The sequence below is a fragment of the Syngnathus typhle genome, linkage group LG3 (genome assembly GCF_033458585.1).
Source record: "Syngnathus typhle isolate RoL2023-S1 ecotype Sweden linkage group LG3, RoL_Styp_1.0, whole genome shotgun sequence".
NCBI classification, from domain to species: Eukaryota; Metazoa; Chordata; class Actinopteri; order Syngnathiformes; family Syngnathidae; genus Syngnathus; species Syngnathus typhle.
The window spans coordinates 5,200,313-5,223,615 of record NC_083740.1 but is presented as its reverse complement, the minus strand read 5'-3'; the positions used below and the strand labels follow the sequence as shown (position 1 = coordinate 5,223,615).

The 23,303-nt window shown below is 44.7% G+C and overlaps 4 protein-coding genes across 16 annotated transcripts in view; all 4 read right to left on the bottom strand.

The window, feature by feature from the left end:
• Positions 1 to 436: 436 nt before the first annotated feature.
• Positions 437 to 5,826, bottom strand: LOC133150937 (uncharacterized). 2 transcript variants are annotated; one of them, XM_061273568.1, is made up of 8 exons: positions 5,685 to 5,826; positions 4,705 to 5,033; positions 4,518 to 4,628; positions 4,230 to 4,352; positions 3,213 to 3,564; positions 3,047 to 3,106; positions 2,689 to 2,972; positions 437 to 2,455 (listed from the first exon to the last, which is right to left on the bottom strand). In XM_061273568.1, the coding sequence occupies exons 2-8, from the start codon at positions 5,029 to 5,031 to the stop codon at positions 959 to 961; spliced, it is 2,754 nt and encodes a 917-aa protein (XP_061129552.1). In that variant the 5' UTR covers positions 5,032 to 5,033; positions 5,685 to 5,826; the 3' UTR covers positions 437 to 958. The 2 variants fall into 2 exon arrangements, with proteins under 2 accessions (XP_061129552.1, XP_061129553.1); XM_061273569.1 differs by having other exon boundaries at positions 5,690 to 5,825.
• Positions 5,827 to 6,181: 355 nt separating this feature from the next.
• On the bottom strand, positions 6,182 to 8,040 carry LOC133150939 (HMG box-containing protein 4-like). The gene is made up of 5 exons (XM_061273571.1): positions 7,906 to 8,040; positions 7,416 to 7,489; positions 6,698 to 7,003; positions 6,414 to 6,536; positions 6,182 to 6,344 (listed from the first exon to the last, which is right to left on the bottom strand). Exons 1-5 carry the CDS (start codon positions 8,015 to 8,017, stop codon positions 6,300 to 6,302), a joined length of 660 nt encoding a protein of 219 aa, XP_061129555.1. The 5' UTR covers positions 8,018 to 8,040; the 3' UTR covers positions 6,182 to 6,299.
• On the bottom strand, positions 7,845 to 10,522 carry rnf11a (ring finger protein 11a). The gene is made up of 3 exons (XM_061273573.1): positions 10,144 to 10,522; positions 9,224 to 9,396; positions 7,845 to 9,088 (listed from the first exon to the last, which is right to left on the bottom strand). The coding sequence occupies exons 1-3, from the start codon at positions 10,240 to 10,242 to the stop codon at positions 8,917 to 8,919; spliced, it is 444 nt and encodes a 147-aa protein (XP_061129557.1). The 5' UTR covers positions 10,243 to 10,522; the 3' UTR covers positions 7,845 to 8,916.
• A 666-nt stretch (positions 10,523 to 11,188) lies between these two features.
• The window catches only part of LOC133150794 (nuclear factor 1 X-type-like), a 97,890-nt gene continuing 85,775 nt past the window's right edge, over positions 11,189 to 23,303 (bottom strand). For 8 of the 12 annotated variants that reach the window (XM_061273305.1, XM_061273301.1, XM_061273304.1 and 5 more), the window contains 3 exons: positions 23,089 to 23,236; positions 21,060 to 21,148; positions 11,189 to 16,256 (listed from right to left, as the gene is read on the bottom strand). In XM_061273305.1, the coding sequence (XP_061129289.1) occupies positions 16,242 to 16,256; positions 21,060 to 21,148; positions 23,089 to 23,236 (252 nt within the window). In that variant the 3' untranslated portion in view covers positions 11,189 to 16,241. The remainder of the gene's footprint in view (positions 16,257 to 21,059; positions 21,149 to 23,088; positions 23,237 to 23,303) is intronic. The other 4 variants (XM_061273308.1, XM_061273306.1, XM_061273309.1 and 1 more) reach the window with 2 other exon arrangements.

The window sequence follows — 23,303 nt, the reverse complement described above, 5'->3', positions numbered from 1 at the left end:
CAAATCATTGTTCTTGCAATTATGTATAAACAACATAACAAAATAAATGAAAACAAGTCTTTCCTGCATTTCATTAAACCTAGTAATCCTAAATCATAACATAATTTTGTTCAGATAAACAAATTTTGAGACGGTCCATCGGTCCAGTAAAAAAAAAAAAAAAAAAAAAAAAGGTCTGTTGAGTTGTGGGCCGGTGGTGTGTTTACCTCATCTACAGGAGGCCAAGAGGGGTGAAGTTGGCCAATCTGACTCTTGAAGATAAAAGGTCAGCACCTCCACCCTTCTGCCTCCGGAACAAACTACAAAACAAAATACAAACAGACCAAACTGTGTTTACATAACTTTTAACCAGCCTAATACTGTAATGAACTAATTGGCAGGCAATCTATGACTTTGCTATATTTGTATTTAGAGATAGTGACAAAAAACAAGAGCATAATATCAAATGTTTTTATTTCTATTCCAATCATCCATACAAGTCAATAATATGTCAAACATTTCAATTTCACTCAAACCTATTGCACACATGTAGACATCAATTGCGTCGTAAAACTCAGAAATGAAAATTATTTTTAAAATGCGATGTGAATTATGAATGCAGTGTGGTGAGCGGTCAGTACCAGAAATGTCTTTTCTGCTAAAGACTATCCAACGCGCTGACCTGTAATCGCAATCTCAATTCCACCAAACTGGCCTAATTTATTCCCATGTCTCGATTTTATGGCATTTTTCTTCCCTGAACTGCTTCCAGTACATGCTACCTGTTTTTCGTCCAATCAGATTTCAGCAGATTTGTTTTTGTTTTTAAACCGGACCGATTGGGAATTCTTCCACCCAGGGCAAAATTCTCACCAGAGCAAAAGTTGTTCTAGTTGACATTTGTTCGCAATATGTACATATTATTTACAGTCTCTAAAGACCCACGGCCACTGTCATAATATGCTTTGGTCAATTTGTTTCATTCCGTTTTCATGACTTTGTCTCCTTGTCTGACCAGTGACTCGACCGTGTCGTTCACTCGCCTATCAATGTTACTCACAGCCTTTTCCGGCGTGCTTTTCTTGGCAAACCTTCGCCTGCCCAACTCAGTGGCCGCAGAACCGCCGACGGCCCCCACAGCTCCGCCGACGGCCCCCGCCAAAAACACTCCCAGCGCCAGCCCCAGCAATGCGCCCACGATGACGAGCTTCGGCACCTTTTTGGCGTTGGCCACCGCTTTCTGCCACAATGAACTCTCGCTGACTATTTTGGCACCCGCTTTGGCCCCGGAGCCCATCTTGCCCCACACTGGACTCTGGGCCACCTTCTTTGCTCCGGCACCTAGTCCGGTTCCGAGTCGCACTGAACCGTCAGCCACCAGTTTGGCGCCGGAGCCAACCTTTCCCCACACGGGACTCTGGGCCACAACCTTCGCTCCGCTTCCAATCCCGGATCCGACACGCATGGAGCCGTCCGCCACGACTTTGGCTCCGGAGCCGACCCAGTTGGAGCCATCTACCACCACCTTGGGGAGTCTGTCTCCCACTAGCTTGGAGACGTGCCCGGCTTGAGCGCCCACCTTCCCCCACACGGGACTTTGGGCCACCGTCTTCTGTACGTTCTTTGCGCCGCTGCCCACCGAGCCCCACACCGAACTGCCCATCACCTTCTTGGCACCGTCGCCGACCCACACCGAGCTGTCAGAAAACAGCTTGGGCAACATCTTTGCGTTCGACTGCACTCTTTCCATCACGGACTGGAACATTGAAGGGGACAAGTTTGCCATGGTAATCGGCGGAAGGCTCTCAATATTCATGGTGCTAACACTCCTCTCGGCCTCGGCTCGTGTTTTCTCAACCTCTTCCTCTCTCACTTCCTCTTCGGCCTCGGCCACGGTCTGCATGTAAGGATAGAGGGAGCGCCTCTCCCCCCGAAACTGCTCGCCGAAGCATTCTTCCTCTTGCTTCTGCCGTCTCCTTTCCCTCACGATCTCGGCCTGCATCTCCCTCACTCGGCTCTCGGCCTCTTGGAAAGCGGGGCTGGAGTAACACTCCCCCCCGGCCTCGGTCACGATCTGCTCCACCTTCTCCAGGAGCTCCTCCACATTTCCCCCGTGACCGCCTCTATCCAGCACATGGAACCTGTCCCCGCATTTCTCCACCAATTTTAATAAATCATCACGTCGAGTCGCGATATACGTCTCGACGTCGTCTCTGCCGGCCTTCCCGCTCTTCCTCAGAAGATCCGCGTGCGTGAAGAGAACCAGCGTGTGTTTCCCGACGACGTCCGGCCCAAAGACGGTCTCCAGGGCGCAGAGGGCCTGCAGCTCCATCTTGGCCGGCTGGTCCGTTGGGACGCACAGGAGGAAGGCGTGGGGACCCGGACTGGACAGGGCCACGCAAGAGGAGATCTGAGATCGCACCTCGTCGGGGGTACGTTCCGAGTGGAACCAGTCTGGGGTGTCCACTACTGCCACCTATGGGAGAGGAGGAGATGAAGCAAATTATGGTCTTACTATTTCCTGGATTTCTTGGGGTGGCTTCCAAATTGAATTTTGTTCTTTATTTTGGAAATTAATTCATTTTCCCAGCATTCAGATTTTTCTGGTGTAGACTGGAACATAACTATTGTAAACAGAAACTTTTGGTGTGGTCAGAGCCCATGAATTTGCAGAAATAATCACAAAATAAAAATAAAAATAATACTGGCCCTTCTTCCAGCAACGACTGCTTTCTTCTTGACGCACTCCTGAGTGATGGCGATCAGACTGTCAGGCCTGGACTCAAACACACCGTGGCCCAGGATAGCGTTGCCAGCCGCACTTTTCCCCGCTCCGGATCGTCCGATCAATACTAAACGCAGCTCCGGAGAGGATGGCGAGGACACGCGGGTTGTGCCAAGACCCCGTTCATAGACGGAGGCCGGGGTATCAGAGAAGGAGGTGGGAAAGGCCTCAGGGGACGTCTCCTCAAAGCTGTTGATTCTGTGATGGACTGAGACAAATGGCTTAATAAACAACTCATCAGCCAATGTAAACATCAGCCATGCGTGCGTGACTGGGTCTTACGAGTGGAAACGACTTCTGGTCCGGTTTTTTCATTCATCATTTGTGAGAGTCGAGCTCCGTCTAAAGGCCAAATCGAATAATTTCTCGACAGGCATCTCACAAACTCGTCAACTTGTCAAGTTATTACGTTTGTTGTTGGTTTTTTTTCATTTTATTAGCTGCTTACCTGCATTGAATCTGGATGAAAGTCTCTCCTGGTGATCATCAATCCGGCCCGAGTGCCAGCCCCCTGGTGCCGGACGAGACTGAATCACCTCAGACACTCCTCCGTTGACGTTGTCCATCTCGTCTTCTCTCCTCCTCTCCCAAGCATCTCTGTATGACTCGACTCTCTCGACACTCCTCGCCGTGTTAACGTTTGGTGTGTAGCTGGACGCGAAGGCTTCCCTTGTCTCTTCCTTTTGCATCCGGAATTTTTCCATCAGCTCTCTCTTCCTCTGCTGCACGCGCTCCTCCATTTCCCTCTCCTCTTTTGTTTTGAGGGAGAACACCCCGCTTTTGCTCACCATGTCCTCCACCTGTTACACAAAAGACAGAGGAGATAATATCTCATTTCAGTCATACTGGCAGACGCAGTTAAATGTCACATTTACTCGAGTCGGGATTCCAAGTGTCAGACTTGCTTACACTCAAAATAATAAATCCATTTATAAAGCAACCTGAAACCGGTCGAGTGATGTATGACATACAGCAGGGGGCACAAGGTGAGAGAAGTAGCTCTAAGTTTGATTATCTAATAATGTGTATTTTGTTATTCTTAATCATCACTAATACTCATCTGTGTGAAGACACGGATCATGAAATCGATTTAGCACAATATATAGAGATTTAATAACGTAGCGCAGGCTAAGTGTCAATATACAGCAATTTACTTTTGATTATATTACATTTTCAAAGGATCATATAAAAAGAATCCTAGAAAAGTGCTATGTACCATGGTTGGTGAGCTATTTTTAGAACAGGCCCAAGCGATACGCATTATGTGTGCCCTCTAGTGTACAATAGGTGTAACTGCAGCGTGGTCTCTTATTTGCTCTTTCCAATTTCGCGGACCACCTGCTATACCGCCACAGACCACTAGAGGGCCACCGGTTGACAATCCCTCCTTTAGAGTAACAAGGGGACTCAATGATGAAAGAAATAAACAATCTCTATGTCCCACCCTCACCCAGTCTCCTTCTACCTTGTTCAGAAGCTCCCGAACTTGGGTCCGGTCCTGCCGCTGACGGTTATTGATGACATGGTAGCGCCCCCCGCATAGCCCGATCATTTGCCTCAGACCAGGATTCTCCTTGAGAAAGTATTCCTGCAGATTAAATACATATTTGTAGGAAAGAAAGTAACCTCAGATGTGTTTTTAAATATGATAAGCAACCGAGTCATGTGTCTGACTGCTTCATGTCAAGGAGCTCTTCCTAAAATCAAGAAGAAATGTCAGACAGACATCTTCAAAGTCCGCATCGGCACTCACTTCCACGGTTCTTCCAATGAGATAATCGCCGCAGGTCAGTAGCACCATGGTGTGCTCCAGAACTTCTTTTCCAAACACTTGCTGCAACTGTGTAGGCACTTGGCCGTCCATCTAGTTTGAAGAAACAAAAGAATTGAGTTGCCACTCCCAAAAAGTGTGTAGTAAGGCGCTTCATCATGGAACCAACCTCAGTGAACTGGCTGATGGGCACCAGCAATAGAACAGCATGAGGACCGGGCTCCAGCAAGGCCACGGCTCGCACCGTCTCCTTCTTGACGCCCTCGTCCATTTCCAGGCCGTTCCAGTACCACCTGGGGGCCTCAACCAGGGTCAGCATCCTGCCCTCTGCAAAGTCCTTGCGCAGCTGGATGCTGCGGGGACTCGTCGCGGACAAGTCCGTCAGCTGGCTCAGGATGGTGTCGGCCGACGACGTCTTGCCGCATCCGATGTTGCCCAGCAGCACCAACCTCAGCTCCGGTGGCGTTGAGCCGTAGTGCTGCGCTTGGCTGCTCATGGCTGGAGGATGAAAAGACACGGTGTTGAGTTGGAGCGCGCTGTGATGCTTTCTGGTTTTTGTATTATGAATGGCTGGAAAGAGTAACTGGAAAAAAAATTGAAATACTGGACAGCGCAACTTTTTCAAGCAATTCAGTGATCGACAGTAGAGGTGAGGTCATTTATGACCATATAATCATTCCACGTTATGAACGGCTACATAGCTAAAGTCCTCCTTCACGCATGAGTTCGGACAAACAGTCCCCCCAGTTGTATTCTTTCTTTCTTTTTTTTTTTTAAATTCAGTTAAAATGTGCAACAACTTGCCAGGCCTGCTTGACTGCATTCTACCACAACTTTATTCATACAAACACACGGAAAGTTACAGATCGGAACCGCAACGAAAGCAAAAGAAGTATGGGCTTCAATTCAGCTTTTCCAAGGTCAGGTATATTGCGCAATGACAAACTTGTCCAGCTGTGAAATATCCACTATAGTACATTTTTACATATTGCTACATAAATCATAATTGGACTAGATTGTCATCATTTAAAAAAACTAACTTTTCATTCTCGTCCCAACACACATGTTCAAGAACCTGAAACCAACCGGACCGGAAAGCTTTACAAATAACTTTTAGACGTGACACGACAAGCACAAAATCAAAGTTACCTCACTCAAATGCGAGATTGTAAAGTCAGCTTTCGGCGCTATCGTCTTGTGGTTCGGACCTGCAGGTACGTAAGCGTGTGTCTCATCCACACCAGTCCGGTGTGTGTCAACTCCCAGGTAACAGAGGAATCGCACATTTGTCGTTTCACCACTCCCAAGTTGAAGACATTACGATTGTCATGTGTGTGTGTGTGTGTGTGTGTGTGTATAACAGGTTCCGCGGTCTGCTTGACATTCCTCAACAAGGCGGAGGCGGGAGGTGTATCCCGGGGCACTTTCACCACACCCAGAAAACAGCAAAACCACCTGCCCTGCTGTTTTATAATTGCCCCACTTCAATTAATGTCTGAATATTTTTTTCATTGGAATGTTTCGATCTGTACAACAGAACTGCGAGCGTTTGGAAATGTGACACCATGACTTTGACAATTTGGAATCGTCACTAAATCGTACATGCAAGGTTATGCAATAAAGCATTCAAACTATTGAAGCGCCAATTAGATGATGAATTTATTTAAGGTATTCAACACATGTTCTTCCAATAAATATAATAATCTTGTCACCATGACTTGTCATTCATTATGTACAAACATAACATCCTGCCGGTGGATTCGTTCAAAAACCTGGCATGATGTAGGCAATGTTTTCCAGAGTGGAATCCTTTGAAAGAAAACAAATAATCAACAGAGCATGCATAGTGTACTCGTGTATATGTTCCACATTGTTTACCAGCACGTTGTCTTGGCACTGATGCAGCTCTGGTATATGTGAGGTGAGGCACATCAATGGAGCAAGGCCACACAGCAGAGAGTCCAAGAGTAGAAACAAGCTTGTGGACACACACACTGATTTCTGGGAACACGCAAGTGACTATGCATCTGTTTGTTTTCTGTACCACTATTTGGGAGGCTGCAGGTTATGCTAGCTCACGGTGGATGAAAGGCTGACTCCACCCTGGACTGGTCGCCACTCAGTCAAATTGTGTCTGCTCAGGAGGGATGTACTGTACTCACCTTTGTCCCCTTAAGAATGTGACCAATCAGGTCCAAGGCTTCTCCGAGCAGGTGTAGGTGTGCAGCGGCATTCGCTGGATCACAGCAGGCAGGGTTCTGGGATTCCATCTCGCCCCATAGCGATCCCACGGGTCTGCGCATTGACGCAGGAGGTCTGTCACTCGAGGGCCCGGCCACAGCCAGACTCAACGCGGGCTTGGTGGTGATGGATGTCGGTGAACTAGGAGCGGTCATGGAGGGGTGAGGCCAGCAGTCCACCTCGTTGGGCTTGTCATTGAGAAACTCCATAACAGAACTTACAAGTTCCTGAGCAGAAAGTTTGAAGAAAGGAAAAAAAAAAAAAAACTGATCATAGCATTAGGGGAACTTTACTGACCTCTAGTGTTCACAATCATGACTGCATCAACTCAGCTTGATATGACGGTTCATTTTGAGATGTTTAAATTGTTTTTCTTTTTGATTGCCATCATCATTTGCATGAAGAAAAAAACGTCACAGGCACCCCTTTAGCCATTCGCGACACCATACATGAAAACAGTTTTCCCTGAAGTGTTGCATCATTTTAGTCTATTTTATTTCCCCCAAGAAATATGGATATTACATCTAACAAAAACAAATCACAGGTGTAACTGAAGCCATGAGAAAAAAATGTGTGATCGGTGATCAGATCATTAACCTCAATCAATCATCACATCACAGTAACCTTTTCGGTGTTTACCAGAATGACAATTCTTTTCTCCTGGAACTGGTCTTGAAGCTCTGGGTCAAGTTCACGGTCGTCCGCCGTTGTGCCTGAATAAAAAGAAAAGAAAATAGAGCTTGGGGGCGGAAGTTAGGCGCTCCATTCATAAACTCTACGCCTTCCCTAATCATATCAACTCAAGCATCACAGGAATTACAACCGATGCCAGCATCTCGAAGGACTCCAATTTTGCACATCATATTTGACTCTTCTCTCGTAAATCTGATTCGGACCACCACTGACTTTCACTAGAACAAATATTCACATTTGTTGAATTCATAGTGCAACGTACTTCTATACAATTTCGTCTATTTGCCCCTGAAACTTGGCATCTTTTCGGCTGCACAAGTGCATCAATAGCAGGGATCAATCACATCCTGAGTAGCAGCCAGTTTCAGAATCTCATTTATGTGCTTATGTGTAGCTTTATTTTATTAAATGTTTATTTGTGATAAAACTTGCTCACAAAGGTAGGTAGTCCCAAACTCGGACAACGTGGTGGGAATGTTGAACAAATCATTGGATGGAGACCCAATTGAGGGCGTGAAGAGACTTGAGTCGGGAAAACTGACACGCATGTGCTGGTGTCTGGCTCCCTCTAGTGGACGACAACGACTTGGAAGAACACGCTCGACTTAATTCTAGTACGGAATCCATAGGTACGTACTCCGTACCTCACGTCCTCCAACCTTTCAAGGCGCAGCGATTGGGCGGAAATGTAAAGGCCTCCTACACTTCAATGCTACTGCTAGTAAAAAGTTGTGGTCGAAAGAAAGTTGTCGTGTTGTGAAAACAAGGTTGTAAAGTTAAGAGTTACAAATCAAAATATCATGGCATTAAAATTGTGGTAGAAAAAAAAAGTTATGTGAAAACAAATTACGAAGGCAAGGAGAAAAGGTAACTCGTTACTGTCAAAAGGGAAAGTGTCAAAACATTACAAAAATAAAAGTATCATTGCTTTGACTGGTCCAATTACTCTTAACCTATATTTCAAAGGTGCCGTATTATTATTTTATTGTGCTCTTGACAAAACGGCATTGTTTACAAATCAAAAGAAACGCAACACACTTGGTATAAGTGATCATAATTCGTTTGTCTAATATCACACTCGTAATTAATCTCAACTGGGAAATGAAAAACAAAAATTGATATCCCTGTTGAGTATTTAATCGTAAAGTTGATCCTAAATTCTAAAATCTATTGCGTATTGCACTTTTCAGTGATATTTTTGGCACTTCAGTGCCATCAAAGCTAACTTTTAAACAGTTTTTGAGGCGATATTAAAGTGAAACCAATTATGGGAAATGCACATGTACGTATTTCTTCTAGTTCCATTTGGCACACTGTCCCACTCGAAAAAGAGAGAATATATCCTGCGAACAGCAGCGAGCAGTTTGGGCAAATAAGGTGCGGTCATTACGTGGTCAGCATGGAAAGGGGGTACTTGTGAGCAAGGAGGAGGAGGGGGGGGGGGGGCTTAGTTGGCTTCATAGGTGGCGAGCAGCGCGGCGTCGACAGGCTCCATGCAGGACGGACAGGTGAAGGAGCGCATGAGCCAGGCGTCGATGCAGTCCAAGTGGTAGATGTGCAGGCACGGAAGGAACCGGATGGGGTCGCCGTAGTCAAAGTCTACCATGCAAATCACACACCTGCAAAAGATGAGTATATGATATGTGGCTCTTTAAACATTATGGGTTGCTGACCGCTGCTCTATGAAGACAAGTGTTGCAGATACAAGTCATGGAAACTAACGCCGCTGTTTGTGTACAAGTTCCCCGACTCACTCTTTCACTTTGCGGTCAGAAGGATCAGAGCCTGGGTCAAACATGCCTCCCGGCAGGTGATGGATGAGCCCGATGCGCTGGGCGATGCGCACCTGCTCCTCCTCACTCAGCTGACTGGCTAAGCGCCTCTCTCCCAGGGTGGGATGGTACGCGGGCACGGGCTGCTGGCACTCCTGGAAAGAGTTTGCCACTGATTTAAAACGACTGTCCACTGTGAATTTTTCTTTTTTTGTGTGGATTTATATGTTACAGGGGTTTTGTTTAGTGGTTAAAATTTCTACAAAAATGGCAGCTACTAAGCTGCTATATAAGTCCAGTTTAGAATCTATGCTTTTTTTGCCCCCTGATTGAGATGATATTGCACAGGTCGTTATTTTCGTAAGCTACTTTGATTCCTTTGCTTTGAATTGTCTCAACTCTTTTGTGCTATGTGCTTTTAGTTATGCAAAGTACATTGCGTTATCTTGTTATATGAACTGCAGTACGCAACTAAAGCTGCCTTGCTTTATTTATGATCTGTCAACTTGTTTGTGCCTTTTAAGATTTTTTAAGGATGTACAGAGGGTGTACCTTGCTTGAGACATTTATTTTCACCTGCGCTTCTTCTGGGAATCAAATATAAATACAAAGACAATTATTCTCACTTTAGATTGACACTGTCACGAAAAGTATTAATTGAACAGTGTGTTGATTATTACAATTGTACTTTGCAGGTAGTGTTCCTCAAGTTTAATGAAACGCAGTACTGCTACGAACCCTCTCTGAAAGTTTTGATCGAACTTTACGTCTGAATAAAGTGAAGGGAAACCGGCTATGGGATCACACACAAATATACACACACTAGGTTGACGAAGCTCCAACTTCTAACGGCCTATCGGGTCGGATATGTAGATCAGTGTTGTGGCGCTGGCCCGGGTCACCTGGTAAGGCGGCGGTGGCTCTCCGGGTAGGCTGCCCACCTCCGACTCGTTCAGCAGAGACAGATCATCCGCTCCTTGAGAAAACAGGCAGTTCCCCATTGAAGTGACAGCGGCATGAGCGACAAGCACACACGGACACACACTCGACGACTTCGCTAGCTTGATTTCTCCTTTCTTCGGCGTCTGTACAAAAAAAAAAAAAGTCTGGTTGAAATTTGACGTCACGTCACGAAAATAGCTCTCCGCGCCCTTTTTCGACGAACAAAAATGTTGTTTGTGTCGCAAATTCGAAGGGTTCGGTTGAGTTGTTTTAAGGTCTTAAATTGTTGTGTTTACAAATTGGAGACCGGAAGTCCAGTCGGTGAGATTTTGGCTACTTCCGCAAGTGGAGGGGCAACTCGTCCGACTAAAAAACACCTTTTGCAGTTTAATTCCCGCAATGACACGCACGCGCGCGCATACACACAAATATAAATATAAAATTATGTAACGAGTGTTATAAGTAGCGTACTGTATATCCAGTTATCCACCGTTACCGTTCCAGAACAATAATAAAAGAATAACTTCCTGCGGTTCGTGAAGGCACCTTTCGCTGAGCGAAAGTAACACACCTCCCTTGTGCGCTGTGTGCCTTCAGGACGCTAAGCTAGGAGGGGCAAAGACGGTGGCTCACACGATAATACTAGATGCCAGCACATTGTGATACATGCAGTCTCTCATAACGTCGTAAATGTTGAAAGTATTATTAAGTGTCAAACTTTTCTGTATTATTTCCCATTTTTTTTTAAAAACAAACTTTTACACTAAGTCACAAAAACACTCCCCTCTCCTCTCCAAGAACGACTATCATGACCAAAAGTAAAATTCAGTAACATAGTAGACCTAAGTTTTCATCAAAATTAAGGAAGAGGTTTTACTCTGAAGTAGGCAATAGGTGTGGGACACCCTTTAAATAATAGAAAATTGAAGAAAGAAAAAAATTGACGGAATATTTCAAGCTTAGTGTACTGCTTTACTTCAAATAAAGACACGTGACGCTGACCAATACAGTCAAGAACATCCTTTTTATTCAATCAGGTGCTGCTCTTCTCAAACTGTGTTTTTCATCTTATGGAAAAGAAACTGTAATTAACACATGCATTTCACCTAGAGCTCTGGGGGTGTTCTCACAAAGAAGTGGTGCGTAGACAGAGGCGCAGGGACTAAAAGGAGGGGGGGGGGGGGTCAAGGCGGCGAGGGGGGCTACACCAGTAACCATACACGCTTAAGAAAACAAACTAAACAAGAGAACACAGACCTGGAGCTGTCCAACATGAGGTGAGGCAGAGGGGACAAATAGCGGGGAACCCCCACGAGAGGTCACAACCTCTCGTGCGGTGTGTTTGAAGTAGTTAATACTGCTGAGAGTTTTACTGCGTAAAACCCGCCATTACCGGTAATACTTAGCAGAGATTCCATTTGTGGACAAATGGTTGTGAAAATGCAAGTCCACCCCCTTTCCTTCAACCTCATGCAGGATAAGTCCGGCAATAAGGTGCTTGTAGCTTTCATTTTAAGTCCAAGGCTTCCTGTCCTCAAAGAGCTTTTAAACACAGCATACCCTGATAAGTAAATATTATAAAAAATAATCATCCAAATTATGAAAACAAAAAAAAAAGGGGAAGTAAAACAAAGCCAAACAATAAATAACCAAAACAAAAGCGTAACCTCTTAACCTAGTCCGCGCATCCCCTGTTCCAACATCCCGAAGCGATTCAATCAGCTTTCTCCATCCCCAGAACTCGCTCACCCCTTCCTAAAAACCCACACAAGGACACCCCCAAAAGCCCGTCAGCGTCATTTGTTCACGTACATTAGCTGTTGAATGGAGAAGTGATGGGTATGGCGAGATACAATGTGAAGCATACAGACAAGAATAACATGTGAGCTAACTGCATTCTGCTCAGACAAAAAAAAAAAAGTTTCTCAGTAATATTTGTTTTTGGGCCCCGCCCATCAGCGGGAAGAAAGCGAGCCAGTGAGCAAGAGTGACAGACACAGTTACATACTACTCGAGTGCCCAAGAGAAAATAGACAGGAGAAACAAAGTGGGGTGGCGTGAGGGGTCGAGGGAGGGGGGGGAAAAAAAAGCAACAGCAGAACAATGGCGTTCTTTCCCATCATTAATCGAGAATTGACGTGTTTGATATCCGTATGTAGATTTCAGCATGTAGATATAAAGAAGAGAAGGAAGGGAGGAACGATAACAGTTACAGCTGTGCTCGAGTGCGCCACTCGGGGCATTACCAGCTTATGAAACAAAACAAAAATATTGGATTACAAAATGGAGTCTGTGAACAAAAGGCACTTTTAAGGGACAACCTTTAACTGCTGGGAAACTATACACTACAGCACAAGCACTAGAAGAGTCATTTACACTAGGGGGGGCGAGGGGGGGGGGGGGTCCTCCAGGGTTAGCGGCTCACATTGCTGCCCGAGGATAAAAAAAGGGTCTTGTGGCGTTTGACCGCGTTCTACTTTTAGCCACGTCCTCGGGAGCACTTCTCGTTTTTGGGTCCAGGCCAATGTTTGGGGTTTTCTGCTGGTGAGTTTCTTGACATGACTTTTCTTTTATGGATCAGGAACCCCCCCACCCCCCACCGCCCGCTCAATAGAAGAAGAGTACAAATAGTGCGAGAGATAGAAGAGAAGTAATTTCTATTTTTTTTTTTTTGTTCATGACCATTTGTTTATAATAGTTGTAAATGGAATTGTTTAAGGAGCACCGGTTTTCATTTAATGATAAAGAAGTTGTGTCGATTTGTTTTCCTTCAGCCCTCCCACATTTTTTTTTTTTTTATATAAACAAATGATTACACAGAAACATTTCAAAAAATAAAAGAGAGACAAAGGAAATAAAAACAAAACCCCGACTTAAAAGACTATTTTTTTTTTTTTTTTTAATCATGGCCCTCTAAGTTTAGAGTCCCGGAGCTTATGGACTTGAGACAAATACATTTTTCTTTCTCTTTTCTTGTAGCTTTCTTAAAAATCTCTAACAGACAAACACAATGATCTACCCAATGCATTGCACGTGGCTCAATCGACACATATTTCTCAATAATAATACTTTCCATCAAAAAAAAAAAAAAACACTTTTTTTTTCTTCTTCTTCTTCAATCCTACAGTCAAAATTTGTTGACATGTTGATCTAAGGTATTAGAACGCTGCGCTGCCGCACGTGTGTATGATGTCGTTTTGGGGTTGGTCAGATGGTGTCACCCAAAAGGGCATTGTGGGAAGGGAGGCTTCAGAAAATAACTAGACTGCCCACCAGCTTGCGTAGCAAAAATTTCAAAAGGAGCATACGTATATCATAAATATATAAGTTCTCTCTCTCTCTCTCTTTCCGTCTTTACAAAACACATTTGCGGCCTTCTATAAAGATGTGTCCAGGCCAGGGTTTCCCAAATTATGGGATGGGACTTTTTTTTTGTTTTTTCTTTTTTAATTAAGAAAGATTGTCGGACTAAAAGGCTGCTGCTAATGATCGTCAAACGGATACAATTTCTTGATTGATGTTTGTTGCTTTGTTCCTTAATATTACACTTGATTACAATAAAGTGTCAAAATTAATGCTATTTTAATAAAAAATTAAAGTTATTTTAATCACTAAACAATAACAAAAACAATTAGTTAAAAACAGTGCAATGCAAACTAAACTCGTATTGGATTAATCGATGGAATAACCGATTTTAAAACTATTCGACAGTGATTACTTTGAATGCAAAACATGATGGCTTGTGCTGAATTGGGAAACCCTGGTCAAGGCCAATTTTTTTTTTTTAATCTATAAGCAAAGAACATGAAGTTGAATACTAATTGCATGAAGGGAATGCAGAGGCACTTTTATATAACTGTTAATAGTTTTGATAGATGTTTCAGTACATATTGGAGTAAGAACTAATGTTACGCGAGAGGTCAAGACCCAAGTCTCGGTTTTTACTATGCCTGCAAAACAGAACCGAGTTCAAGGCAGTCCAGTTATTTTTTGATATTGGCTTTTGATGGTGAAACATGTCATGATGCAAATTCGTAATGGGGACAATTTACATGCAATAAATTTGGACAAATCTTAAATGAATGAAAATCAACAAAGATATTTTGGAGAATCAAATATAAAGGTTTCCCTTTATTATTTATGACAAGTGTTAAATGTGTGTGTGTGCGTATTCCTTTGATTGGGCTATAATGTGAAGCAACGCAGGCGATCGTGTGTGATGAGCTGGTGTTACCGTGCTGTCCTTACGCACAAGAGATTTTGAGAAGCCGTTTAGTTGACATCTACTCAGTGAAATTTGGGCCTGGTCTGAAGCGTGCTATAGCGTAACTACGGCGGAAAGTGTTATGACATGCAAAACAAGCCAAGTTGAACAAAACCAAAAAGAAAACAAAATCTGCCAATAAAAGAGATAAGAAAAAAAAACCTACAAGCTAAATGAAAGCTAATAATATGAAGCTCATGCTGTGTGTTTGCGTCTTCCTGTAAAATAAAATTAATTTTGAACAGAGATGGGCATATGACTACTTTTCTGTGAATTGACCACCCCTCACACATTTGAAGATTTTTTTTTTTAGATGAAATTATACGATTCGGTTAAAAATTGTGTTCAATAAACATTTTTTTAATTGTGAGACAGTTTCACAGAAAAACACCTAGTCAAGAGTGACCAACAGCTTGAAGCAAGCACACTTTGCCTCTTTGTATTTCTTTGCTTTGTTTTTAACCTCTTTTGCTGTTTTCAATTGCTTTAAAATGTTGCATAAGCGAGAACATGCAGTCAGGAACACGTGTGTGTTTAAAGGAGGGTCATAAGTTTAAATGAGTCCAAAGTGTGGTAATAGGGGAAAGGAAAAAAAAAAAAAACATTCTATGCTCTTTTTATTTTGTTCCAGGACAATTTATGGTGAGGAGTGGGTTGGTCACTGCAGTGCGTAGTTCACTCCATTCTGCCCCATGCCTTTAATAAACAATAAATCGATTTATTGTGCCCATCCCTTATTCTGATAAAAAGATGAGTGGCTGTGTGACAGACTATTTTAGGGAAGATAGTTGTAAATATGTGTGTGTGTGTGGTGGTGTACTTGAGGGGTTAAACTAAACCTGGATGCACAGCCACATCTCTGTAGTGCCTCCTTGGCCTCCCTCATCACCCTCATGGCCGCCGTCCGTGTGCAATTCTGTTCATCCCGAATGAGAATTAATAGTGCATAGGTGAAGGGGATGAAAGAGCACATGCAGCCTTTAGTGTTTTCAAATGCTTTCAACTGGCTAACGCTTCTTATCCTCCCCGGCAAAAAAAAAAAAGTGCCCCGATACTTGGAGAAAGTAAACAAAAAAAAAAGACCAGCCACTTAGTGCATATATGTCACACCATTAGATGGCGTTACCGGGATTGGCCAATCGCAAATCAATGGGTCTTCAGGGCTGAGCGAATGAGGAGCGTGAGAGAGCAGGAGGGGGTGCTGGGTCAGCATGCAGTAATGTGGCTGTGTGTCTGATCTTGAAGCCAAGTGGGGGAGTCGCCGGGATTTTTGAAATCAGAATGCGTAATTTAGGTGGTGATCATTGACTGTTTTTTTTTTTTTTTTAACCTCCATTGCATGGAGTTTCCTGGTGGAGATGACAAAAAATGATTAAAAAATAATAATAAAGGTGATTAACAAACCAAAAAAAGAAATCACAAATGAAAAAAATTGGTCAATTGCCAGGTTGCCATAATTGTGTTTCCTGTCCAACGTTTCCTCGATGAGCATGCGACAGTTCCTCGTCTTCTGCCTGGCATTGCGAGTCTGTCCATTCCATCTCATGGAGGCCTCTTGCATTTCCGACGGGGGTGGAGGGCATTGAACGTTCCAGTTCAAATTGGGCTGGATGGGAAGGGCCACGTGGGGTAGAATGGGGTGGGGGCCAAGTTGGCGGGCCACGTAGTCGTACTTTGTACAATGTGGGCAAAGAGAAACCTTTTTTTAGTGTCGCAGTCTGCTCTTGATCATCTACGCCCCCCCGCGCCCAATTTACATGACACCATTTTAGTTGTTGATTCGTCGAGACCATGTCAGAGGAACCAGGACTGTGGAGGAGAAAAAGACAACAATTTAGTGATAAGCCGTTACACGATAACAATCCCTAGACTATGCTGGAAACCTCAAAAGTAAATAAGATGCGAGAGCAAGTATTTGCAGTGGAGTCTCTAAATTGGAACAGGCTAAAGGGTTGTACAATTTGAAATTGGATCAAAAATCTCACTTTCAAAGATGTCCAGAAAGTCGACAGAAATGCCATCAAACATGGAATCATTTAGCTCAGGGAGCACATAAAGGAGTGACTAGTAGTGTTATGCTTTGCTGGGATGCTGCCACAGACGAGTGAAAGAAGAAATATGCTAAGAATATTAGTTTTGAATTAAATAACGCCTTTCAAGACACTCAGGCACACTATAATGAAGACCCAGTAGCAGAAATGTGTGTGTGTGTGTGTGTGTGGCTGCACAGTACAAACATAATGCAAACCAGAAAATCGGGTCAATTTTAATTTCATTTGTACACAACTTTTTTTTTTTTTTTTTTTTATCAGTGCCAGTTTGGCAAAAGAATGCTTCAATTTAACATTATTTCCATTATCCCAAATATGGACTTCTGATGTCTGCTCATTTGAAAAAATCTTTTCTATCTGTGCTAAAGAACTTCTAAGCTATTAAAATTTGACCACCAGGTGGCACTGTCTGATACCTGTTTATAATATTTGCAGAGCTCAGCTGTACTACACAGAGTAAAAAATAAAAAATAAAACAAGTTATAATGTCAATTTAATCATAAGCTGTTTTCAAGAGTGCTGACTCAAAAATGTTTCCCATTAAAAACATCTTAGCTATAAATAGCAAGCCGGCAATTCTTGTTTTGTAATAAAAAGTGGATCCAGTTTCAGACTACTGATAAAAAGTCTCAGTGGTGTTATTAAACAGCACTGGGGTGACGACTCTTCTCAGAGAGAAAGTTTTGGCGCAGACCGATGCGCTCCGGCTTGTGCTCACATTCCACAGGCCTCGACTCGAAAAGCACAGCGTTGCCGCATGGTTGAGTTTAAACCCCTCCAAGGTTTCACCAATCCACGCTCTTCTGTCCTAGTTGTGATTCTTCATAGTCCATTCCTCCTCCTGGCTTCCACTTGCATTAACCCTTGACTCTCTTCCTCTCCATGTAATCACCCTCCCCATGCAATCCTTGGCAGAGGAGAGTGACCCCAGGTCCAACAGCCTATGACATCATGTCTGGTTGCCAGCGGCAACCAGACAGCTCGGACGTGACTGTGGAGTGCACTGAGCTTCAAGTAACTCTCCCTTGCCCCCCAACCCCCACCCGTCACTCGTGCTCTGTGTCCCTGGGTTGTTTTTTGGCCACCCTCCTCTTCACATTGCTACGCCTGCACCGCTCACGTCTCGCCACTAGAGAGCTCTATAGACCGCTTTTTTTCCCTCTCTCGCCGACTCAGGGGTTGGTGGACGACAGTACTCCAAAAAAAGTTGGCTTGAGCAAAATTGCAGAATGAGACTAAAATGCATTTGAGATTTGATAGATAAATCTTATTTCATTGACCTTTAATCTTTTGAATGCAAATGTTAAACTATTCTGCTGTTCTCTATTGAGAAGCCTTTTGGCAAAATTCACAACAGATGTTCGATTCATGAATGGTCCAGTGTAACTCTTGAATTGCTACAGTCCTAATTGTGACACTACAGTGACATTTAGCCAGGTTTTAGACAGCATGTTGCAAAAGAGACACAGAGAGATCGGAAGAGTCACAGAAAGTCATACAAGTGCACGTCTTTGGAAATAAGTCATGGAATAAACATCTGATAAAATGTCGGCTCTGCAAATGAAGCATTTTGTCAACCAGTGGTCAGCCAATCACCAGCTAGCAGTCGGTTGGCTAAGACTTCATTAAAGTGCCTGAATAACAAGATTCGGATATACGCAGATTTATTTAGCTCTTGATAAATTATTAATTAATAGCCTAAATGTGTTTATTTTAAATTTGTCATTAATTCTAAAACGATTATTCTTTTTTTTTTTAGATTGTACTGTAAATTATTTACACATACTTTGTTTAAAAACTAGTGCGACAAAACTAGCCTACAGATGTTTTTCCCCTGCGTGACAAATTTTGAATTTCTGCGATTAACCATCGTGACCATAATCATGTGGCACAAAGATAAATCGAGGCAATCTTGACCTTCCATCATGTACCCCCACCATGGTCTATTTATTTATTTATTTATTTATTTATTATTTGATAAGTGATTGTAGAGCAGGGGTCCCCAAACTTTTTCCTGTGAGGGCCACATAACCTTTCCCTTCTCTGATGGCGGGCCGGTGGCAGTTTGTAACAGAAAAAGTGTGACGATCGTAGGGGAGCTTAAAAAATTTATTGTTTTCCAGAAAGCCACACATAACCAAATAACGGTTATTTAATAACCCTTTCCAGGTTCTTTACAGAAAAAAAGTCAGGAAACAAATAACACTATTAATGAAATAAATAATAACTAAACCCTCTCTGAGTTCTTCACAGAAAAAACAGGAAATAAATAACTAAATAACTCTCTCTGGGTTCTTCATAGAAAAAAAACCATGGAACATTAACTTTCTGTTGTGCCATGCACAATCTTAACAGATAAAAGTTCAGCTCAGTTGTCAGAGCAGAACCTCTCTGACACGCAGTCTCTTAAAGTTCTTGTGTTCCTTCCTTATAATCCTTTTGTAGGTTCCAGTAGGCTTGTAGACACCGCTGTCTTTTTTGTTAAAGTTTGATAGTGCGTCATAGTCTGGAGTAAAATTTGTTGTGGCAATTCTTACGCGAGATCCGAGGTGTTGGTCCGTTTACCTCGATCTGTGACGGGTAGATGTTGACGTTCATGTGGCTGAACGTCACGTCGCGTACGTCGAGCCAAATTGGCTCTTTTAAACGCTCGGCACTGTGATCACCGTGCTTTTCCTTGGGCGACATTTTAACGGAAGGATTCCAGGGGAAGGTTTGTGGGTGGCTTAAGCGCAAAACTGCATCTGAAAGCTCAGCGCGCAAATTACAAGAATGCTGTCGTCACAGCCCACGCTCTAAATTCGGGACTGATACAAATAGAGCGCGAGTGCGCCATGTCCGTACACGCACTTGTGAGTGTGCGCCGAGCTTTCTGACACGGCTTCCGGTAGTAAATGCGCAGGCGAGCGCTTCCCCATCTACTGGGGAAACGCAGTCATTGCAGGCAAAATGACAAAAAAAAAAAGTTTAATACAATTTGTTCAGGGTTGGCGGGCCGGATTAAACGGTCCCGCGGGCCGTGTCCGGCCCGCGGGCCGTAGTTTGGTGACCCCTGTTGTAGAGGATAATAAGATCTCTCAAACAGATGTAAGCTGTCGTCAGGAGGGGGCGGGGCGAGGGGTTTTGGCACGGGGTTACGTGTTCATGCGTGTGTTCGATGCATGCTCAGACACATTTGGACGGGGTTTGAATGTCCCCTCTGTGCCAGGCCTACATCTGTGGAAGAGCGGTGCAGGTGGGGAGCCTGAAAACACAGGAGGGAGCAGCAGGAGGGGAAAGTAGAGGGAGGGGCGGGGTGATCGGAGCCGGGGATGGAGGGGGTAGATTGCTTCCATGTGTGCATAGGGAGGACGGCATAGTCGAGTTGGCTGCAGGCAGGTGCGGTTAGCCCCTAATGAGAAAAGTTGTGTTGGTGATGGAGGAGGCCCAAGACACTGCAAGCCCAGCGGTAGAGCGCAGCCAAGGCGAAAACCACAATGTAGTGCACCAGTGGCCTCACACGCTGCTCTAATACACACTGCCGGGCCTTGTGGAGATAAATCAACACTGCTTGGGCTCCAACTAACTGGCGCTGCTTACGTTCACGGCAGGGGAGCTACCGTAGAAACAGAAACTGCAAACCGGTACTGAAACTTTAGGCCACGAATCAATGTAGGTGGGCGATGACCAATATCGAGTATGTTATAATACACCCCTGCGGGCGGGTGGGCGGCCGGGCGTCTGTCTTGGATGTGGAAAGCTATGATGTCAATTCAAACAAGCAACCGTGTCTGAGCTAATCATTCCGGTCCACAAAAGTGCCATAAACGCATAAACATCAAAGCAGACGCCAATGAAAGGCTCGTGAAATGAGAACATTCAGTCAGATCTTTGAACGGATCACACAGAATTTGATCCAATTCAAAACAGCCACGCCGCATGCTGCAGAGGTAGCGGACTCAAAAACGGGGGTCATGCTGATTTGTGAAGGTGCGGTGGGGCTATTTCCTAATTCTGCGCCCTTGAGCAGTTGATTGTGGTCATCGGGTACTTTCGAAAATTCTGCCCCCCCAAGTATTAACTTATGTTGGGCTGTATTATACTGCCTCCTGGTGGCCAAGGTGTGCCTATCAGTAGGAACAGATGGGAATTGACGCAAGAAATCGCGACGGTGTTTACATTCAATTATGTTATACTTGTAAAGACACGACAGTATGGAATGCTGATTTAAAAAAGTACATTACAACATTTGGGGGGGGGGCGTTTTTGAGGGGCAGCAATGAATAAATGCCATTTCCATTCATTTCATTGACGAAAGATGCTTTCCCTATTTTGCGCAAGATACTTTTTCAGTATCTTGGGCTTCCCTTGAAGGATGTTAGTAATGTGTAGAGTAAAAAGAAGAAAATTGACTCAGCCTTAGAATGGGGTCACAACTAATGACATCCTCATCACCGTGAATGGGCCGCTTTTCCCTTCGAAGTTTCACAGCGCGCATGCTCAAAGCGAGTGATGGACGAGACGCAGGCGACAGAGGTGGACGGCCGGCTGTTAGTGAAATGAGGGAGGCTGGCAAGGGTACCTGAGTCTGCTGGGGGATATTCAGAAAGTTGTCCCGTGTTCCGATGCCGACAAACCGGTTGGGAGCTGCGGAGCCTGGCGTGGAGTATGCTACAAACAGAGAGAGACAAGTGTGTACATGCTTTGACACAAACACATACACACCGAGCTCACGCTTGACGCTCTCGTCGTAAGGATTTAAAAAATTTAGTCAGTTCAGTGCAAGGCGGTGGATCGCTGTCGATTGGGAAAAGACGAAGCTCGCTCTCCTTAGTCATACGGATGATTTGTTCGTGTTGCGGGCAACTTAATTGTTATTTCCCTTCACTTAGCCATGTAATCTGTGGTTACGCAGGGGATGTCGAGTCTGTAATGAAGAGTGCTAACATGAGGAAGCTATTTCAAATAAGTCACTAATGATCCTCAGCAGCCCCTGGGCCCGTAATCATACAAGCCCACTGAGGACCCACTGTCGGCATAATAATAGGGCGGGCGGCAGAAGAATCGCATTAATCACCGGTGCCAACCGATGCTCCGTTTACATTTGGCCGGTCCGACAGGAGCAACCCGGTATTGCTGATGTCACAGGATCAAATTTAGGGCAGTTGTGTTCACTGGACTCCAGCTTGGCCGAGTGGAACTGACTTGAGGGAGGTTGTGGGGGCTGCGGATTGCCGGGTGGGGTGGTAAAACGGTGACAGGGAATGACAGACAGTGAGTGCGCCGTTGAAAAAAAAAAAAATGGATGGGCGTGTGTTTGGAACGGCAGTTGCAATATCTTTGAGAGTTCGAGGTGGAAGGAAAACCCAAATGTGACAACAGCCACCGGAGTGAGAAACAAAATGGTGAAAAGGGGTGCTATTTATTTATATGTCAATATAAATAAATAATCGAGTGACGTGTCGATTGGAGAGAAAGAGAGAGCAGGGAACGAGAGGAAGGTGGGGGAGAGGATGACAGGACAGGAGGAGAGAGAAAGTCCAAACAAAAAAGGATGAGAAGGTGCCCCGGCTGCTCCGTCCGGCGCCCCCTCCTGGAGTGCCTCTCCCATGGCCCGACTCTTTCAGCGCACCTGTGTGGGCGCAACCAAGCAACACCTCGACACTCCTCTCCCCTTTGCTCCCCCCTTTGTGCGACTAAGCCTCACCAATCGTGTTTGGGTTGTTCTCCATACAGTTTGATTTCCATCTTGTTCTGACTTATTGTGAGATCTGCGAGAGGGGGATTGATTGGGTGTGCTAAATTGGGGCGCGATGGTCTTTAGTTTTCTTTTTTTTTTTTTTGGAGTCCACGCCAACTGCCCTAATTTTGTTCCCCTACAAAGGAAAAAAGAGAAACAAAGGGGGAAAGAACTGAGAATATATCAGATAAAGCAAAAAAAAAAAAAATCAATGAGAGAAAAGGACGTATTGCCTCCGTGAGCCAGACATGCAAGGACTGTGTCAATCAAAAGCTTTTGAGCTACAGAAGCGACGTGCAAGGGGGGCCCGGGACTAATCTGCTCGCCCCCCCCCCAAACCACGCAACCCAATGAAGCTGGGGGGGGGGGGGGACCACACTGCCTCTTGCGGTGCTAGCATGAAAAACAACACTAGAGAGCGAAAGAAGCTCAAATACAAGACGGGGAGGGAATGAACGCAAAGACAAGAGCAGAGAGAAAGACAAGCTGAAGCTCAGAGGAAGGGGATACAGAAGTGATGGAAAGAGGACCTCTGGTATGGCGAAGGCGTGGCATCTAATCGTTTTTGGACCTTCTGTGGTTCCCTCAAATGCTTTAACTCCAGGGGCTGCTGAGAGTTGGAGCAGTTTCCCATCTTAAAGGAAGCAGCTCAAGGAAGACGAATAGTGATTTGGTACGTATTCACGTGATATTTCATGTCGAAATCCAGTCGTGTCTTAATGGCACGTGAAACCTACGATTTAGGGAAATGAGGTGAAATGAACTAGCCTCGCTCAAAGAAGCTACAATTTGGTTTGGCGTCTAGGTTATTTCTGCGGGGAGTCTGGGGCCGAAAGGGGGGGATTTGTGGAGGGGAGCGGGAGTGACTTACACGGAGATGCGGGTGAGCTGAGTCCACCGTCGGTGGGCGTGCTGATGCTTTTAGAGTCGGGCATGGGGAGGGGCACGGGGCGTGCCACCGGGGGTGGCGGGGGCAGCAGGAAGGAGCCCGGCATTTTGCTCTGGCCACCTCCGTTAGGCTGCAGATGGACCATATAGACAGGGTGAGCAGGACGGGACGCACCCACCCCCACCCCAACGACATCA